This window comes from Panthera onca, chromosome A3 (assembly GCF_046562875.1).
Source record: "Panthera onca isolate mPanOnc1 chromosome A3, mPanOnc1 haplotype 2, whole genome shotgun sequence".
Classification (NCBI taxonomy): Eukaryota; Metazoa; Chordata; class Mammalia; order Carnivora; family Felidae; genus Panthera; species Panthera onca.
In genome coordinates, this window is record NC_138341.1 from 90110000 (window position 1) to 90129321 (window position 19322).

Genomic DNA, 19322 nt, shown 5'->3' on the forward strand with positions numbered 1-19322 from the left:
GATTATTCTATAATAGATATTTTCTTACAGAACAAAGAAATTCTGGTTCTTTTGAACAAGGACTGGCTTCCTATTCACATGTTTCTGGTCTTTCCTGTAGAGGTCTCACAGGAGCACCCTGGATGCCACCATACCAGGCTCATTGTAGCAGTGAAAAAAATGTGGCATGTGGCAATAAGAGTGTACTCTTGTTTCTCTTTTCCCCCTGGCATGTCCAGCCTGCTATGGGATGGGTGAAGAAGAAGAGAACCACTATGTTTCACAGCTCAAAGAAGTCTACAGCAGCTGTGACACCACAGGGACAGGCTTTCTGGACCGGGAAGAGCTGACCCAGCTCTGCCTTAAGCTTCATCTGGAAAAGGAGCTGCCCATCCTTCTGCAAACACTTCTTGGAAATGACCACTTTGCCAGGGTGGGTATTTGACTTCATTCTCATGAGGAAAAGCACAGAATACTATAGTTAGCTGTAGGCATTTGAGAAATATCAGTTGACTAAAGAGACAGACCAAAGGAGAGTTACTAGGAACTGGAAAGCTGCTTTTCCTTCTGCTGCACTTCTACATTGTAGCAAGAGTTTCCTTAAGATTACTTTTTTTTAATGTTTATTAATTTTTGAGAGAAAGCATGAGTAGGGGAGGGGCTGAGAGAGAGGGGGACAGGGGATGAGAAGTAGGCTCTGCACTGACAGCTGTGAGCCCCATGCAGGGCTCAGACCCATGAACCATGAGATCATGACCTGAGTCAAAGTTGGACGCTCAACTGACTTAGCCACCCAGGTTCCCCTAAGATTATTTTTTTAAAGCATAGTAACTTCCAGAGGTTTGGTTTGTTTTTCCAGAAAGGTGTTTGAGTGATTTATTGGGGGCGGGGGATGGGATGGAAGGTTGGTATGGGTAAATGGTATGTGGTTCACAAACAAACACAAGGATCTGTGGGCAGCTGACATACTATCATTGAGAGAAAGGTAACTTCAAACTACCTTGAAGGCAGACTGTCTAGTAAAATTACACAGCTTGAAATTCATTATAGCAGATGAACAAAGCAACTGCACACCACTGTTACAAAACAAAACATAGATACGTATGTTGAGAGGTGTCCTGTAATTTCATCTAGGCCAGATCGAAAGTATGAACTCAAGTTGTTTTTGCTAGGAAATTCAAGGTCATCTAGAATGGTGATCTAGAGGGGCGCCTGGGTGGCGCAGTCGGTTAAGCGTCCGACTTCAGCCAGGTCACGATCTCGCGGTCTGTGAGTTCGAGCCCCGCGTCAGGCTCTGGGCTGATGGCTCGGAGCCTGGAGCCTGTTTCCGATTCTGTGTCTCCCTCTCTCTCTGCCCCTCCCCCATTCATGCTCTGTCTCTCTCTGTCCCAAAAATAAATAAAAAAAAACGTTGGAAAAAAAAAAAAAAAAAAAAAAAAAAGAATGGTGATCTAGAATCTAGACTACAATTTGCTTTACTGACAGAAACACTGAAAAGTACCTCCTACTTTGTCCCTACTTCTTAAATGTGTCCAGATGTTAATGTTTTAGTGTTAAAAACAGTGCCTGTTATCTCGTTGGTCATCTTTGAAGGAAGAACATTTTTTCCAGACAAATCAATGAAACCATTTTTATTTTGAATGATAAAAAAAAAAATCCAGCCTGCAGATTTTCCTGAATGGGCTCTTGGACAAAAACAAATGCAGAAAAACAAGAAAAAAATCCCTCACTGCCAGCATAGGGAGAGAGTCCAGATGAAATGTACCTCTTGTTACTTCCCCAAAGCACCCACTGCCCCATATTGCCAATGCCTGCCAGTAGGATACTGTTACTCCCTCTTAGGGAGCTCTGGCTCAATTAATCTGACCACACTCTTTCTCTGTCTCTCTTCATTCTATTCCTGATTTTTTTTATGGACTTAAGAATTAGGTGTAATTGTGATAATGTTCTAGCCCCTCTTGATATCACCTGGAATTGTATTTGGGAGCAAAAGGCACATTTGTGAAAATCACTCTGGTTATTCAAGCAGTATAAACAGATGATCTGAGTTTCTTGATTATTTTTGGCAGTTTGGAAAATTAAAAGCCAAAAGAAGAACTTGACATTCAGATGACAGATTCTGCTGATTGAACAATCACATCATTCCAGAGCTTTCCCCCACTTTATCCTTTGTATGTGCAGAAATGGTACAAGATTTAGAAACATCAAATTATGATAGGGAAAAAAAAAGTATTAGTATTGGAGCATCAGTTAAGAGAAAAATCAGCTTGGGTTGTTTGAGATTTCTGGTTTCTCCCACATCACCTGTATCCTGGAAAAGAGTTCCTATGAGCTATAACTCCTTCCAGGAGGCTGGATGTTTTTCCTCACATTTTTATGGGGAGGTATGTTAGAAGGAGACACAGACACTCACAGGCATTGACAGGAGCCTGACCTTTTCTGATTAACATCGTCTCTTAATAAAGCTCTGTGTGTGTGTTCATCCATCTTTCTGTTTGTCCCAACTCCTCTCTCTTATGGTGAAGATTTCTGCTGCCCTTAGTGCTCTTGAGTCTCATCTGAAGTTGTCCCTCCTTCCCTCTCTAACATTTCAAGAGTAGTGTCCACACCAGCCAATGCCTCTAGGGGCCCTGCATTTGTCTCCCTCCACCCCACCCCACACTGTGTACCACCTCCTCTGTGATTGTATAGTCATGGTGGATTATTTCTGCTTTCAGAGCTTTTACTGCTCCTCTGCTTCATCCCACACATGGGGCATAGCTTACACAGCCAGCATTTAGGTGGATTCTGTAGAGGTTTTAGAGGAAGCTGGTGTCAAGCCAGAAATGTCCAGATAGTTGTCAACCACTTACCATGATAGAAACCAAATGGTGAAGATTTCAGGATATTTCAAAGAAAATCAAGATAAATCCTTTATCCACAAGAATTGATTGTCTTTTTAGTTGAAATATCACATATCCAGTTTCCTTGTAGTAACTAATATATGACATCTTGTAAATGTTAGTCATTGATACAGTTATAAAAATGAATAACAATATTATAAACAACATTAATTTTAATTAACAAGGTAATCTTTTAATGCACTGAGGTTATGCTCATTTTTAATTCCTATTTCCTGTGAAGGAAACATTATCAAGGTCTGGTTTCAAGCCAGAAATTAATCTGATCTGATTCCCTTGGAGTGTGGGGAATTTCCATGTGCATTTTATGTTAGGTTCTCTTTTTTCTTTGTTAGTAGTGAGGACCTTACATTGAATATTTTAAACTTGTGCAGAAAGAGAATTTTACTCACAAAAAAATAATTATTTTTTTAATTGAAATATAGTTGACATACAGTGTTATATTAGTTTTAGTTGTACAACATAGAGATTGGATAAGTCTATATGTTATCTCATGCTCACCACAAGTGTAGCTGCCATCTGCCACCATACAATGCCATTACAGTGTCATTGATTATATTCCCTATGCTGTTCCTTTTATCCTCGTGACTTATTAATTCCTTAACTGGAAGCTTATATCTCCCACTTCCTTGCATTCATTTTGCCAGTACTCCCACTACCCTCCCCTCTGGCAACCATGTTTTCTGTATTTATGGGTCTGTTTTTGCCTTTTTGTTTGTTCATTCATTTGTTTTATTTTTTAGATTCTATTTTTTAGATCCCAAGTGAAATCAGATGGCATTTGCTTTCTGTTGACTTACTTCACTTAACATAATACCCTCTAGGTCCATCCATGTTGTCACAGATGGCAAGATCTCATCCTTTCTTATGACTGAGCAGTATTCCTTTTTTATTATCTATACCACATTTTCCTTATCCATCCATCTATTGATGGACACTTGGGCTGCTTCCATATCTTTGCTATGTTTATTGCAATAAACATAGGGGTGCATATACTTAGAAAAACAATTCTTGACATTGTATTACTGAAAATAATTTTAAAGTTGAAAGTGATTCTTGATCACACTGTCCAGCCTCTTCATTGTGATGAGTGAGTCTGAGATTATACGGAGATGATGGTATGTCCTATTCTGTGAAGCACCTTAGTGCCATGGGGTTGCTCTTCCCACTTTATTGAAGGAAAAAGACACAGAAACACATATAAGCACAGTTAGAATAGTATCAGATAAAATGGCAATACACTTGGCAATCAGATCTCACTACTATTTGATCGTTAGAAGAAAGTCATCTGATGAATGTTATCAAAGACACAATAGAAATCAGAGATTAGATCAAGCAAAATTGTCATTTCGTTCTACTTCCGTGTATTCAACAAGTATTTCTGAGCACTTAATATGTGCTAGGCAACATGCAGAAGCTAGGGATGTGATAATGACAGAAATACAATGTCTATCTTCATATGAAGTGACATATATGCAAGATATTCATTCTAGCAGTAATTCAAATAGCAAAACATTGGAAACAGCCTTTTTAATATGAGATTGATTAAGATAGATCCATATGATGGAATGTATGTAGTCCTAAAAAAAAAAAAGTATGAACAGGCTTCAAACATTCTGGTAGTGGCAGGTTAGCAAACTCAGGCCAGCTTCCTGTATGGGCTACTAAAAACTGCTGAACAAAATCATAAAAACAAATATCTTGAAAATGGTAAAGAGCAAGCAAGTCATGGGCACCTGGGTGGCTCAGTTGGTTAAGTGTCCAATTCTAGATTTTGGCCCAGGTCATGATTTCGCAGTTCATGAGTTTGAGCCCCACAACAGGCTCCACGCTGGCAGTGTGGATCCTGCTTGGGATTCTCTCTCTCTGTCCCTCCCAGATCTCTCTTTCTCTCTCTCTCTCAAAATAAATAAACTATAAAAAAAAAAGAGAGCAAATAAGTCAGTGAGGAATTACCTAAAAATCTCTAATAAGTCATATACTGAAAGATGTTAAGCTCATCACACAAAACCCCATTAGTGTTGAGAAACTGTGAAATTGATGTGGCCTTTGGGACCTCAGAGGACCAGGGAGATATGTCAAAACCCAGGTTCACCCAAGGTAGAGAATCTGATAAACCAGCCCCCAATTTAAGGGAGGATCTGAATCAGCCATTGTGTCTTTTGCTGTCTGGACTTGTAGTCCCCTCAGTGGTCTAGATAACCTCACTTATCTGAAGGTGGTCCTGTCCAGGTGGTGCCCTCAGGCATCTGGCAATAGCAAATAAAAGACCTCTCTTGACAAAGTGCCATCATTCAAGATCTGTAATTATTCCTAAGTAATAGTCAAATACAACCAGCATATAATCAAGGATAGCCAACACACAAATAAGGCAGGATGAGCAAGAACCAAGGGAAATAAAGGCAACAGAAGCAGGTGCACAGCATGTGAGGTACTGGAATTACTGCGAACAAAATATCAAACAACTGTGGTTACTGTGTGAGAAGAGATTTTTTTTTAAAAAGCTTGAAAATACCTATAGGAAAGAGGAAACTCTAAAAAATGATATAACAAATCTGAACACAGAACCAAATACAATTTTTAGAACCGAAAAGTGTGATCACAGGCCAAAATTAAAACCAATGTAGATTAGACACAGCTGAGGAGAGCATTCATTAACTGGAATCAAGAATATAGCATGAAGATAGAAACAGAAGAGAAGGTAAAGGTAGAGTGAGAAGATCCTACCTTCCAACATCCCTTTATTTGGAATCCCAGGAGAGAGGAGTGAATGAGGTGGGGCATAATGTGAACATATAATAGCTAAAAAAACAAATTTCCAGAACAGGTTTGGGATTCCCCAAATCCACTGAATTCCAAGTAGCATAAATGCAAAGAAATCCACACCTAGCCATATTATTGTAAAACTGAAAGTAAACAGAGAAATCATCATAAAAGCAGCCAGAGGTGGGTATACAGGATCTCTGTATTTTTTCCTATAACTGCATGTGAATGTATAATTCTCTCAAAATGAAAAGTTTAATCATTTTTTTTGAAAAGAAGTCTGGGAAAAATAGATGTATCTTGAAAATGAGCCATAGTTAGATTGACAGCTGCCTTCTGAAAGATAACAGCAGAAGCTGGAAACCAGTGGAAAGGTATCTCCAGTGTGCTAGTAGAAATCAGCTGGCAACCTGAGTTCCATACTCAGCAAGGTCCTTTAAGAGTAAAGGTGAAAGAACGCATCAGTGAAAAGACGAATTCTGCTCAGTTAGGGAAAAGATACAGAGGCAAACATATCCCATAAACTATTTGCCAGAAGTGGCATCACATGCTAGAGACAAAAATAAACAAATGCACAAATAATCCAATGTCAGGTCATAATAACACATGTATCCTCAGCAGACAGCTGCATTTAGTGCTCAGCAGCAGCAACAGAGTTTTGCTCATTCAAGTTCTGTGCCAGACTTGGGAAGCATGCTTGCACCTACAGCCCAAACCTACTTTTTCAGCATTTACTGGTGACCTCTTGACCTATCTAATCTCATCTGTTGATTTCTTTCTGTGTGACTTTTATTAAATCATCCATAGAGAAAAGAGCACATATCAGAAGTATATACTCAATGAATATCCCATGCTGAGTGCACCTGGGTAACCAGCATCCTGAATCCCTCCTCATGTCCCTTGCAGTCCCTCTTTCACTAAGGCTACCAGCTGTCCTGATGCTAGCACCATGGATTTGCTTTGTCTGTTTCTAAACTTTATATAATGGAAATACACAGTACATGCTCAGTACATCCTCTCTGGGTTTTTTTTACTCAGTATCATATCTCTGTCAGTGTTTTTTTTTTTTTCCATCATCATATTTCATTGTCTGACTATATCATAATTTATTTACCCATTCTATTTATGGATATCTGGGTCATTTCCACTATTCTTTTAATAAATTTTTTCTACTTAAAAAAAGTTTACTGAAAGTTAAATAAAAACATTGCAGACAATCAAACTAAAAAGAGCTTAGCACCAGCATACTTAAGAAAAATGAAATTCTAAAGGATGTACCTCAAATAGATGGAAAATTATCCTAGACAGAAGGTCAGAAACACAAAAATAAACGAAAAACAAAGCAGTAAATATTTGTATAATTCTTAATGAACATTGATTATATAAAGCAAAAATAATATTTTGTGGGAGGTTAAAATAGAGTGAGTTAAAATGTATAACAATTGATAACAAAGGCATGGAAGTCAGGAGTGTAGTAAATGAAATTAAATTGTTACATAGGTTTTGTATTGCCGTGGAAGAGGGTAAAAGTATTGACTAACAGTAAACTTTGATAAGCTGGGGATGCACATTGTAATTTTTAGAATGAAGGAAAAGAGAATGGAAATAGAGTGCATAACCTATAACTTAGTAAAGGAAAAATGAAGTCCTAAAAAAAAGGTCAGTAAATCCAAAGAGAGGAAACAAGGGAGAAAACACAAGCAGAAGCAGATTGAAAGCACACTGTAGAATAGTAGATTTAAATCCAACTATATCAGTAATTATGTTAAATGTAAATAGACTAAGTAGTTAAAAGATAAAGCTTTCACAAACATCAGAAATATAAGGATATAAAAAACTAACATTATTAAAATTTGATGGAAAGGTATAGCATGTAAATACTAATCAGAAGAAAGCTAGTCTTTATGGTAAATAACATTTCCGAACTAAAGAGGGTTAGCATTTTATAGTGATAAAAGATTCAGTTCACCAAGAAGATTCAAATGCATATTCTATGATCCCACAATCCCATTCTTCTGCATATACACTAGAGAAACTCCTAAGGACAAATGTGCAATAATGTTTAAAGCAGTTTTGGTTTTTTTTGTAAATAATCAGACACTGGAAACAATGGGAATATCCATCAGCAGGAGAATAGTTAGTAAATACACCGTTAAACAATGGAATGCTATATAGCAGCAAAAAAGAATTATGCATGGCAGCTTGAATGAGTATTACAGAAGTAATATTGAGTTTTAAGAAGCAGGGGATAAGAGAATATATGCATATAATTCCATTTAGATCAAATTTGAAAGGAAGCAAAGCTAAGCCATATTGCTCAGGGATGCATACAAATGTATAAAAGCAAAGATGTTATTACTATAAAAGTCAGAGTAGGGGGGCGGGTGATTTAATCAAAAGGAGCCATGGTGGAGGCCCCTCTGGGATGCTGGCAATATTCCATTTCTTGATGGGGTGGTGATAGCCTGAATATTTTCTTTATGTATATTAATGTTTTATGATCATCAGATACCCCTTTTTGGTTCAATTTTCTAATTATGTTGTTTGATGTACTTATTAAAATTTGTAATTGGGTTTTGTTGGTGATCAGTTTTTGGCTTGCTTTCCTTATTCTTCTATTTAAAAAAATTTTTAGGGGTGCCTGAGTGGCTCAGTCAGTTAAGCATCTGACTCTTGATCTTGGCTAGGGTCTTGATCTCAGGATTGTGAATTCAAGCCCCAAATTGGGTTCTGTGCTGGGTGTGGAGTCTACTTAAAAAAAATATTGAGGTGTGTGAATAGCTCAGTTGGTTAAGTGTTCGAGTCTTGACTTGGCCTGAGGTCATGATCTCACAGTTCGTGATTGTTGAAGCCCCACATCAGCACAGAGCCCACTTGGGATTCTTTCTCTCTACCCCTCCTCCATTGGTGTGCACACACGGTCTCAAAATAAAATTTTTAAAAATCTTAAGTGAATATTAGAAAAAATGAAATGAATGCTCTCAGTGCTAAAGGCAGCAATATGTTCCATGTGAGACTATAAACAAAAGGCTAAGGTATTACATATGTGATCTGTTGTAACACTGACCTCTGTTTTCTTACATTTACCAGGTTAACTTTGAGGAATTTAAGGAAGGTTTTGTGGCAGTGTTGTCATCAAATGCTGGTGCTGCCCCCTCGGATGAAGACAGTAGTTCCTTGGAATCTAGTAAGAGGACTTTCTCCACTCACCTTAAGTTTTTGTCATTATTTATCTGTTACCTTCAGGAGTGTGGTATTCAGACTGAAGGATATTGGTAGGTCTGAGAATTAAATCCTAACTCCACTGTCTGACTGCCAAGCTGTGTGGACTGGGATGAGACATTGGATTTTCTTCTTCTGTTTCCTTATTTGTCCATAGTGTTGGAGAGGAAAAGCTCTATTGCTTTCCTTTACACATAGCACTCTGAATACTTCTGGCACTTCTGGTCACCAAATGTGTGGTAGTTTGTCCCACACCAGGCAATTCCCCAGCACCATCTAGGTGTCCTACATTGCAACTCAACCCTGACATTACCTCCCTGGAGATAGCCTTGTAGCCTTAGTCCTACAAGATGGCCCCCACTTCAGATGCCAGTCACAAGTCCAGCTTGTTGCCTCTCTTTCTGATTGGTTGTAAGTCAGAGATTCCCACAGCCCCTTCCTTAGGTTCAATTCATTTGCAAGAGCAGCTCATAGAAATCAGAGCAACAGTTTACTTACTAAATCACCACTTTATTATAAAAGGATAGAACTTGGGAACAGCCAGATGGAAGAGGGAGGGGCACAGGGCAAGGTGTGGGGAAAGGATGGAGAGCTCATGCCCTCTCACCACACACCACTCTACCCCAATCTCTGTGTGTTCACTCCAAAAGCTCTCTGAACCCCATCCTGTTGAGTTTTTATGCAGGCTTCATTACATAGGCATGATTGATCAAACCACTGGCTATTTATGACTGAATGCAACCTCCAGCCCCTCCCACTTCCCTGGGGGTCAGGTGTGGGGCTGAAAGTTCTAACCCTCTAATCACATGGTTGGGTGTCCAGGCAACCAGCCCCCATTCTGAAGGGCATTCTAGGGGTCACCTCATTAACATAAACTCAGGTTTGGTTGCCAGGGATAGGGTGAAGACCAAATATATATTTATTATAAATCACAGTATCACAGGTGTCAAATAATACTGCGTGCTGTCCTTACAGCATGAAGTGTTGACAAGATAAAGTAGAACTTTATATCTTCAACTGTGGAGCAGTTGAAGTTTCAAGATTTGAAAGCTCAGTGCAGACATAAGGTATATCTAGACCACTGAGGTTGGCAGAACAGATAGGATGCCACCAGCCTTGGGAAGATCTGACCAGGGGTGGGAGCCATTACATGACCAGCAGTCATTTGCAGATGTATCTTATGTCAGGCAGTAGTGTTGTGCTGTGCTGACATGCCTGTCATGGGAATGGGGCTGGAGGGACAAAGATAGAATTTCCAAATGGAAGGGACATCCTGAGGAGGAATGCCCCCTGGCTTTGGTAATGGTCAGGAGGTGGAGGGAGGGCTTGGAAAGAGGTCCACTCAGGGGCATGTAGATTGTGGGTTGAGGGTCAGAAGATGGTGATGGACATTCTCGGTGCCTGTTCCATTGGACTTTGGGCTGTGAATGACAGCCACTTGATGTGCTTCAGACCCATCTTGGCTACCTGTGGTGAGTATTGGGCAGTGAGTGAAATAGGGCATGGGGCAATGTGTTTGAGGTTGGAGGTATGGTATTGATGAGATCGAGGAGGGAGCTCTTTTCCTTCTGGTCCGCAGCAGGCTCCTCCCACAGTAGACCCTTGGTCTAGAGCAGGTGCATGACCAGATAACAGGGATAATAGTGCGAGAGCTTGGGGCAGGGGAATGGGGAGTGGAAAGGATGATACCTCACATCAGTTGTCTTCAGTGTGCCAGGCTCACAGAATCCTGTGGCATTATCATACCCATTATTCAGATGAGGAACTGAGGGCTGATGTGTGAAGGGATTTGTCCAAGATCCCACATAGATCTTGGAACTGTGGCCAAGATTTGAGTTCCGGTTTTCCTGTTGTAAGCACTGGGCCCTTGTATACAAGTGTAGCCAGAACCCGCTCCTTCAGCTGGCTGCTAAAGGCTACACGGCACCTGGGTATAGTGTAGAGAACCCTGCATGACCCCTGGGGCATTCGCTGGTCACTTTGTCTGACACTGTTCTTCTGAAAGAGGTGAAGAATGCCACAGGCCTTTACTAACACAAGATTTGGGAATGTGGCATGTGATTGTGGATAGGAATGGAAGGGCGATGCCCAGGGTCCCTGACACTATATATGCTCCTCCCATGCTAGAGAATGTGTGGAGCTTCTAAACTTAAAACTAGATCTCTGGCATGCACTCAGTTTCTCCAAAGAGATAAGAAAGTATTCTAGGACTTGTGGTTTTTCCCCCCTCTTCTTTCAATTCTTTTGTTTTCTTTGCCTTTTTCCTTTCTTTCAGATCTCAAAGCTGTCCTCAATTAAATGGTCATATGTGTGGCCTGAGACTCCTTTCCTTCATGGCAGATCAAGGGGACATCAGAGCCCCTCTGATTTTTCTGCACTTGGTTTCCCAACTGTGCCCCAGCTTCCCATTTCCTACCTGATACGACTTTCCTTCTTCTTATACCCCCTCAAGGTGGAAGGAGGATTCTTCTCCCACCCACATCAGCCAGCCCACAGCCTCTCTGTAACCAGAAACGATGCTCATATGCAAGAGCCCAAATTCACTGACTTTCACTTACCCTTTTGGCAGCTCTCTGTTAGGAGCCTTTCTCCATATTTATAGTTTGCCCCTTCTGAACACTGCTGGGTTGCTCCCTCCTTTTTTCTCTCTGCTGGCTTGGAAACTTTGCCCTCCTCTTCAGTACATCACATGCCTGTTGTCCCAGGCTGATTGGTATAATTTACGATTACCTTCAAGTGTCCCAGTGAGGTGAGACATGCTATAGTCACCCTGCATATTGTCAGCTGTCTTAAATGTCATGCTGTCACTTCATAGTCTGCACATCCCACATGGAACTTGGCATCTTCCTCCCTAAAACTCCTCCCTCATCCCCAGTGTCTGTCTGTCACTGGCATCACTGTACTTTCAGTTGGCCAGGCTGGACCCAGCCCCTTCCTCTGATGTGGTCTCAAGGTCAGGAGTCAGGGGTCAAGGTCAGGGGGAATGGAAGAAAGGAATGATGTGGTACTTGACTTAAAGAAGCATGACACCTTTCAGTGAAATTCTGTTTTCCTGGCCTGGAATTACTTCATTGGATCCTATGCTTTTCTTTCCAACTGGCCCATGCTGGCTGCTTCCCTCTGAACCTATGTCGTGTCCTGGCTGCTGCCCATGATACCCTCTCCAAGTCTGTTTCTTACTCACCCAAATTCCTCACAGAGTCAGTATCATTTCTTCTCTGCCTGAGAGGTCACATTGTGTACAAATGTGAACAGGTAAGGAGGGAAGAAGGAAATGCAAAGGGTTATTAGGGTTTAAGAGATTCTCATGAATCCCAGACTAAAACTCATGCCTGCCTTTGCCCCAGACTTCAGACCTGCAGAGTTTGAGCCTCCCTTGGCTGTGTGTGAGGTCCATGCCCACAGCTCCCTGACAGTCCTGTCCAGATGGGGTCCTGAAGTAAGCAGGGTAGGAAGTGACCTTCTGGTCTCTAGAACAGTATGTTGCTGGAATATTGGAGGGTTTTTTTTCTTTGTATAAAAAGCTATTAGTATTAGTCTCTTATTATGTAAACAAAAAGTCTTTTTGTATTAGTAGTAGTCTTTTACTACATAAAAGCAGTATGCTCAGAAAACTTTAAATAGCACATAGAGTTTAGAGTAGAAAGTCTCCATCTCCCAGCCTGGGTTTCTCAGTTCCCTGCCTGAGGAATAGATTGACCACTGTTAACTGCTGTCTGTGTTCTTCCAGACATTTTCTGTGTGCCTCTGTGAGAGCTACACTCCGTATCTTGAAATGTGTTGCTGCAGTGTGCACAGACCATCCGCTCCCTGTCCCTCCCCACCCCCTCCACCAAACCTCATATTTTCTTTCCAGCTGCCTCGCGTGCTGTCCCGCCAAAGTATGTGAGTGGCTCTAAATGGTATGGTCGCTGGAGCTGCCCTGAGCCTGAGCCATGTGGCTCTGCAACAGGAGCCAAATGTTTACCAGAACAGCAGGCGAGGGCCACTGGGAGAGGCCAGCTCCGCCGCTCTGCATCTCTGGAAAGTGTGGAGGTGGGTCCGAGTTCCTCCTTTCCCCACCCTAGGCCACCATCTCATTTAGTCATTGTGACATGACTATAAGAGGATGTAAGGGGCAGGTGGGCATTTCTGGGCATCTCAAGTTGCCAGAAACAAGGGTGCAGTTTGGGGAATGACATTTCATTCTAAAGTCTGGGGTGCCTGAGTGACCTAATTGGTTAAATGACTGACTCTTGATTTTGGCTCAGGTCATGATCTCATGGTTCATGAGATCTAGCCCCATGTTGGGCTGCATGCTAGGTGTGGAGTCTGCTTGAGGTTCTCTCCTTGTCTCTCTCTCTCTGCCCCTCCCCCCCTCATTCTCTCTGTCTCTCTCTCAAAATAAATAAATAAACTTAAAAAAAAAAAAAAAGAATTGTTAAAGTGTCTCTGGGTCTGTCTGCAGGGAATTCTGGCCAGAGTGTACTTCTTCAGACATTAGGGCAGTGGAGAATTTGTGCTAAAATCACTTGTTTCTTTCCCTCTCCTGCTTATCACCACCAACTTTCCCCCCACCATTGTGAGAAGGCTGTTTTTTATGGTTTCATAAGAGTGAGAAAAGAAAGAAAGATGCCTTTCTGGTGCCCTTGTAAGGTTAGGAACTTGGAAGTACCAATAGGCCCATGGTCCCACCTGCCTTGAACACTTGGAATATGCCAAGAATATACCACTTACAATTTGGCAAACATGTGCTGAGACCTCCCAGGGCTCTGAGGGTTGATTCTATCCTCCCATGTCTCTAAATTGTTCACTGCTGCCGAGATACTGCAGAAGATGGTCTGCTGGAGCCTTACAGCCTTCATGTCAGGAAATACCCATGGGACAGATCCATAACTTTCAAGTTAACTGTGGAGTCCTTAGACTTATTTTCAAGAATTCCAGAAGGTTCCTGGTTCCTACTCTCTGTGATGTCCATTTTGTCAGGTGGGGCTTTATGGGGACTTATCTTCAATAAGACCCTCACATTAATTTGATTATATGTTCAGCATTTGTTGAGGCAAGCATATCTATTTAAATCCTAGAGTTTCTTTGCTCAGGGACATGCTATGCCTGGGCAATACCAACAAATCCCAGGCATTCACTTTTTTATTGTTTTTAACTTTGGTCTGCAGGGATAGAGGTCTAAGGAGTCTGCTCTATCTCCATTATGCTGTTCTGCTTTTTATTTTATTTTTATTTTTATTTTTTTTTAACGTTTATTTATTTTTGAGACAGAGACAGAGCATGAATGGGGGAGGGTCAGAGAGAAAGGGAGACACAGAATCTGAAACAGGCTCCAGGCTCTGAGCGGTCAGCACAGAGCCCGACACGGGGCTCGAACTCACGGACCGTGAGATCATGACCTGAGCCGAAGTCGGCCGCTCAACCGACTGAGCCACCCAGGCGCCCCCTGTTCTGCTTTTTAAAACCATCTTTGATCCCTGGAACTAGAACATGGAGGAATGCTGTTTTTAGGGTTGTCAGTTGGGCTGAATGCATTAGAAAAATGGGACATACCACCTGCTCCCAGATTCCACTCTCACTTCAATGCTGGCTCTGAGGAGTGCTGAGTCTTGGCCAACTTGGCATTCCTTCCAGAATCAGATGTGGGATGCATAGCACCTGTCAGAAGCAGACTTTGACTTTGTAGTCAGCCAACTTGGCCACAAAAACATGAGGTTTTTACCTGAGTCAAGTGTTTCTTTAATTTTTTTTTTTTTTTTTTAAGACAGACAAAGCATGAGCGGGGGTGGGGCAGAGAGAGAGGGAGACAGAATCTGAAGCAGGTTCCAGGCTCTGAGCTGTCAGCACGGAGCCTGACGTGGGGCTCAAACTCACGAACTGTGAGATCATGACCTGAGCCAAAGTTGGACGCTTAACCAACCAGGCGCCCCACAGTCAAGTGTTTCTTGATGGCCTGCCCCCTTCAGGGTACAGCTTGCAAAGGGCACTGAGGAGTCAGTGCTTGCTATGTATCATGCTGTCCCTGGAGCTCCTGGAGGGACAGGGAGAACTACTCTCCCTCCAACTGTTTGCTGAACTGATCTGAATGATAAGGGACAGGGTACAGAGAAGTGAGGACCATCAAGCTTGAGCAAGATAATGTCATGCAGTGGAAGGTTGACCATACTCCCTGGCCATTCCTCTCCAGTGTTGGTGTCCGAAGCCAGCACCACAAGGAGGTGTTGGTTTGGGGAGCATTTTTCATTCCTGTTTGGGTACAAGTGCTTGATTATGTTTTTAGTGTTAAGTACTGATGACTTGGTTTATGTTGAGGAGCCTCATGTGTCTCTGTGTCTACATTGTAGTGCTTGGTCTGTGAGAAGGAGCTGTTCTGTGCCTGTGCCTCATGGCTTGGTGCAAAGGCCATCTGTAGGTGGGGGGTTTTGCCCGAGGAGCTGCATCTCACCAGCTGTTTGTCCTCTTCCTCAGTCCCTACCTAGCTCCAAAATATATCCTTCTTTTCGTTTTTCTACAGAGTCTCAAGTCAGATGAAGAAGCTGAAAGTGCTAAAGAACCTCAGAATGAGTTGTTTGAAGCACAAGGTAAAGCCACAGACTCATGGTTGGTGCTCCCTATCTTTGATCAGTGCTTTGAAGTTCAAGGAGCTGGCTTGTTGGTTGGTGAGCCAGCCATGTGTAATTTCCTGGGAAGCATGCAGAGTGGGTGCTGTATCTGGTGGGCCCCTTCTCCAGAAGTGGTCCCAGCTGGGAGGTAGTCACTTGGTGCTCAGCATCCCCTGAGGTCAGATCCTTGGACAGAGGCCCCTGGCCAAGGGGGCAGTATGGTTGGGCCACATCTCGCAATCTGTGAGGACCAGCATGACTCCAGGTGGCAGGCATGGCCTGAGGTCCCAGGCCTCTTGCACTCCCTTCTTAATGTGCCAGGCCTGGGCACATCGTCTTCCTGGCTGTGTGCAAGCAGTCTTGGCAACCTCCAGTGGCTCTGTGTCTGTGCTCCAGATAAAATAGCAGATGTGGTCCTGGCCCTCAGGAGCCTTGCAGGGGCAACTGGAAGGCAAAAGCAGGGGTACATAAGATAGCAGTGTGCCCACATGTGTGTCTGGGGATGCTTTAAACATACCTCCCACACAGAGGAGAAAGTGCAGAAACTTTACTTGGAGAGGGAGACCACAGTTGACCTTTTGAATTTCTGCTGCAGTAAAAAATCAGCAGTTGGAACTGAGCATGATCTAGATTGTGATCCTCAAGGATGAGAGCCATTGTTCAGTGTTTAACTTAGTGGATGTCAGGGGAACTGACCTGAGCACCCACCTCAGCTGCTGGACAAAGCACATAGATAAGGAAGAGCAGCCAAGTGATCACATCTTAACCGTCTTGGTTTCAAATTCTAAATCTAGGGCAGGAAAGGAAGGTTGTGCACAGTGCAATTTTGGGTCTCTCTGCCTGCAGAGCAGGTTGGGTTCTTCCTAGCCTCGAACAGAAACCTTTTCACTGGGTTAGAACTGACAGTGTGCATGAAACTCACATCAGACCTCAGAGGATTTATTTATCTCCTTTGCCATTCCTGAGAAATAGACCCTAGTATCAGAGGTGCTTTTATGCTTTTACTTAGAAATTTCAGACACTTTATGCTGGAAGAGATCTCAAAAAAGGCATTTTCCAGGGTGCGTGAGTGGCTTAGTCGGTTAAACATCTGACTTCAGCTCAGGTCATGATCTCTCAGTTTGTGAGTTCAAGCCCTGCTTGACAGCTCAGATCCTGGAGCCTGCTTCAAGATTCTATGTCTCCCTGTCTCTTTTCCCTTCCCCTCCCTCAAAAATAAACATTAAAAAAATTTTTTTAAGGCATTTTCCTCAACCCAACACAGTGTTGTTCATGAGCACACAGGCCTGGCTTTCCTCAGGAAAAGTGACTTTCTTGTTCTTAGTTGGGCTATCAAAGTAATTAATGTCAAAGTAGCCCATTACCCAAGCTGCTGATGGGGAACTTCAGTCATGTGGAGTCTGAGCTGCCTCTCTGTGTCAGGCTGGGTGGCGTGGACCGACTGTAGAGGGAATGTCTGGCTTGAAGCATGGCTCATCCATGATGGCTTCTCACGGGCACCCCCAATGTCTGTCCATTCCACAAGTTGTTTCTCTGGCAAAGCTCAGAAACACTAGTTTCTGAAATTTATTTTTTTAAAAACTAGGGTTTTTTTTTGTTTTGTTTTTTGTAAATACAAATAATGCAGCCCTCTTTTATATGCTTCCAGTGGTCTGACTTTATGAGAAAAAGCTTTCCCCACATGGACCAGAGGTTCCTCCCACCCTCACCTACATTTTATTATGAAAATTTGGAAACACAGAATGAAGATGAAAGAATCGTATTGTGAACAGCCATGTACTCATCACCTAGATTCCACCTTTGATGCTTCACTACTCAAGTGTGTCCACCTGCCCATCCGATTTCAGAGTCAGTTGCCAGCATTGGTATATTTCCCCTAAGTGCTTCTACCTGGACATCAGGTTTACCTGTCACTCTTCCTGCTTCAGGCCAGCTGCCAGCTTGGGGTTCTGAGGTCTTCAGATGCCTCCAGAAGCCCTGCAGCCTCCCCCTGGACACCCCTGAGAGCCGGGTTCGTGGCATCTGGGAAAAGCTAGGTGTTGGCAGTAGCGGCCACCTCAGCGAGCAGGAGCTGGCTGTGGTCTGCCAAAGCATCGGGCTCCAGGCACTGGAGAAGGAGGTGAGAGGGTCTGAGGCAGACCACACTCAAGGACAGGTTCTTTGTGGTGGTCAGGTTGCTGTTGCATCTGGAGAGTCCCTTCACCCTCCAGACACTGATGTGGTTGTACTACTTTATGGTCTAAAGTCCTCTGGTAACTCCCAGTGCTTCTGCTGAGGTCTGCGCCCACACAGGTCATGTATGGCCTGCCTCACCAGCTTCTGAGCACCTGCACTTATGACCCTTTCTCTGCCTGGAGTGCCCTTTCCCCTTCCTGCATTGCCTAGTTCTACCGCCCAACCCAGATGTTATGCCCTCTGAGGCAGGCTGCACTCCCTTGCAGGGGCCAAGGGGAGGGGGGTGGGCAGTGGTGATGTGATGGGGAAGTGCCTCCTTACTAAAGTTCCCCTTAGTCCTGCTGTCCTTGCTGTTCTCTGAATTGCTGGGGCCCAGGACCCTCTCCATATGTATGTCTTCTTCCTGCCATCCAGCAAGTTACTCTGAATGGGTATTTATGGAATTAGGAAGTGCACGTGGCACCCCTTCACAGCAGGGTGGAAACTGACCAGGTATGTAGATGTCACAAGACAGAGTCAGGGGACATTAGGTGAGTTTGGTAAGGACAAGCAGACTGCCCAGGGAAGGCCTGGGTGGTGGTGACTGGCATGCAGCTGCTTGTGCGTGGGGCCTCAGCACAGGTGTGGCGGCTTTTGTCTAGGAACTGGAGGACCTGTTTAACAAACTGGATCAAGATGGAGACGGCAGAGTGAGTCTTGAGGAATTCCAGCTTGGCCTATTCAATCACGGGCCCACTTCACTTCCAGAGTCTTCCACTCCCATCAAACCGAGCATGTCCTGGTCTCATCACCAGGTAAAATGGGATGATTAAGCTTTGAACCACAGCAGCAACTGCTGTCACTCTGGCCTTCATCATCTTCACAGACCTGGGAGTTGGTGGGGGTATGTACACATACGTATGTGAGTGGGAGGCCATGTGATTTAGATTCTAGAATCACACAGGTCTTCTGCTGATCTGGCATTGCCCCTCCCTAAGTGTGTATCCCTGAATGAGTTATTTGCCTTCTCTGAGCTTCAGGCTCTTCATCTGTAAAATGGTGTCTACCTCATAGGGGTTTTATGAGGATTACATGGCAGTTCCTCGATTTTCTCCTCAAGAAGCCTATCCCAGTGTACCTTCTATTAGAAGAGCTTCTTCTCTCCTCCCCATTGTGGTGCAGTGAGAGCACTCTGTACCTTCCCTAGGAGTAGCTCTCCAGGTACTCCTTTCCTTGTACTCTCCCTGTGTTGTGTTCCTGAATTTTATCTCTCATTCAAATACCAGGTCTCTGCAGATGGAGAAGAGCAGATTTTAGGCGGTTATTTAAATTGTGATCTCATTTGCTGACCATTGGCTTAGCATTTGGTTTTTCTCCATCCCAGGAGAGGAGAGCCTCCCTCTTCCACCAAAGGGCAAGGTTCTCTGGGGGAGTCTTGCCAATGCTTCTCTGCTGATGTGGCTGATCCTGTAGTTTGTAGGTGGCGGTACAAGATGAGTAATGTTGTTTTCTGCTGCACTAGGTGTAATCTGAGAGTCCCATTTCTGAATCTGAACCTGATGAGAATGGAGAGAGAAGAAACTAGGAGTGTTAAAGGAAAGTGTCAGGCCATGTAAGGTCAGAGGCCATGAAGTCCCACCAAGTCATGCTTGGAGCCAGTGGAGGGAGGGTGCCTCCTCTGTGGTGGAGCTGCCCTTGTTCCTGTGTCCCAATGAGG

At 43.4% G+C, this 19322-nt stretch overlaps 1 protein-coding gene and 1 long non-coding RNA gene across 4 annotated transcripts in view; one reads left to right on the forward strand and one right to left on the reverse strand.

Annotated features, from left to right (window-relative positions):
* NINL (ninein like) overlaps nucleotides 1-19322 on the forward strand; it is a 175430-nt gene that overhangs the window by 77076 nt on the left and 79032 nt on the right. For all 3 annotated transcript variants that reach the window (XM_060610471.3, XM_060610472.3, XM_060610473.3), the window contains exons 3-8: nucleotides 219-412; nucleotides 8733-8829; nucleotides 12721-12899; nucleotides 15364-15430; nucleotides 17380-17570; nucleotides 18268-18420. In XM_060610471.3, coding sequence (XP_060466454.3) covers nucleotides 219-412; nucleotides 8733-8829; nucleotides 12721-12899; nucleotides 15364-15430; nucleotides 17380-17570; nucleotides 18268-18420 — 881 coding nt within the window. The remainder of the gene's footprint in view (nucleotides 1-218; nucleotides 413-8732; nucleotides 8830-12720; nucleotides 12900-15363; nucleotides 15431-17379; nucleotides 17571-18267; nucleotides 18421-19322) is intronic.
* LOC132663984 (uncharacterized) lies at nucleotides 3599-12781 on the reverse strand. Its single transcript, XR_009603363.3, has 4 exons — nucleotides 12703-12781; nucleotides 12049-12086; nucleotides 11423-11570; nucleotides 3599-4047 (listed from the first exon to the last, which is right to left on the reverse strand). It is a non-coding gene; the product is annotated as an uncharacterized LOC132663984 (long non-coding RNA).